The 765-nt window shown below is 29.7% G+C and overlaps 1 protein-coding gene across 1 annotated transcript; it reads left to right on the plus strand.

Moving 5' to 3' along the window:
• The first annotated feature begins 208 nt into the window (after positions 1 to 208).
• On the plus strand, positions 209 to 400 carry LOC117181145 (choline dehydrogenase, mitochondrial-like). The gene has a single exon (XM_033373712.1). The coding sequence runs from the start codon at positions 209 to 211 to the stop codon at positions 398 to 400; it is 192 nt and encodes a 63-aa protein (XP_033229603.1).
• The last annotated feature ends 365 nt before the right edge of the window (positions 401 to 765 follow it).

Genomic DNA, 765 nt, shown 5'->3' on the forward strand with positions numbered 1-765 from the left:
GGATAATTATGACATACAGCGAGAGTTAGAAGTTATCCGAAAAGGTCTTGAGTTATTCAACACTAAGTCATTTAAGGATAATGATTACAAGTTAATTGTTTCTTCTCAAGCACCTTGCAATCATTTAATTTTCAATACTGATGATTATTGGATCTGCATGATGAGAAATAATACTGTGAGTGGATTTCATCACGTAGGAACTTGCACAATGGGACCTAAAGAAGATCCGGGCGCTGTAGTTGATCCTAGATTGAAGGTTTATGGAGTTCCAGGCCATAGAGTAGTTGACGCAGCTATAATGCCTGATGTTACAAGAGGAAATACTAATGCACCGACAATGATGATTGCAGAAAAAGCTGCTGATATGATCAAAGAAGATTGGTGTGAAAACGCAAAATAAAAGATAATTGCGTTTTGTTTTAATGCAGAGCTTCAAATGTTATTAAACTCATAAAAGTACCATGATAATTTCTTTTATTTTATAGATTAACAAAATATTTGTGAGAATAAATATTATGTTAATTTTTCTTGATGGTATAATTATTAGAATATTAAACCCTTTCGCCTAAAAGTTTTGTTAAATCTTCCATAATATATTTCTAAATCAGAAGTCAATGTTGGGTAAGTTACGTTTTTTATAACCTAGTAATAGTTACCTAAAAAGTTACGTTATTAACGTTTATTATAAAATTTTGATTACAAATGAAATAAAGTAATAATTCGTAAAAGCTTAATTTAAAAATAATTCGGTAACACGTAAAATAA

This window comes from Belonocnema kinseyi, chromosome 10 (genome assembly GCF_010883055.1).
Source record: "Belonocnema kinseyi isolate 2016_QV_RU_SX_M_011 chromosome 10, B_treatae_v1, whole genome shotgun sequence".
Taxonomy (NCBI): Eukaryota; Metazoa; Arthropoda; class Insecta; order Hymenoptera; family Cynipidae; genus Belonocnema; species Belonocnema kinseyi.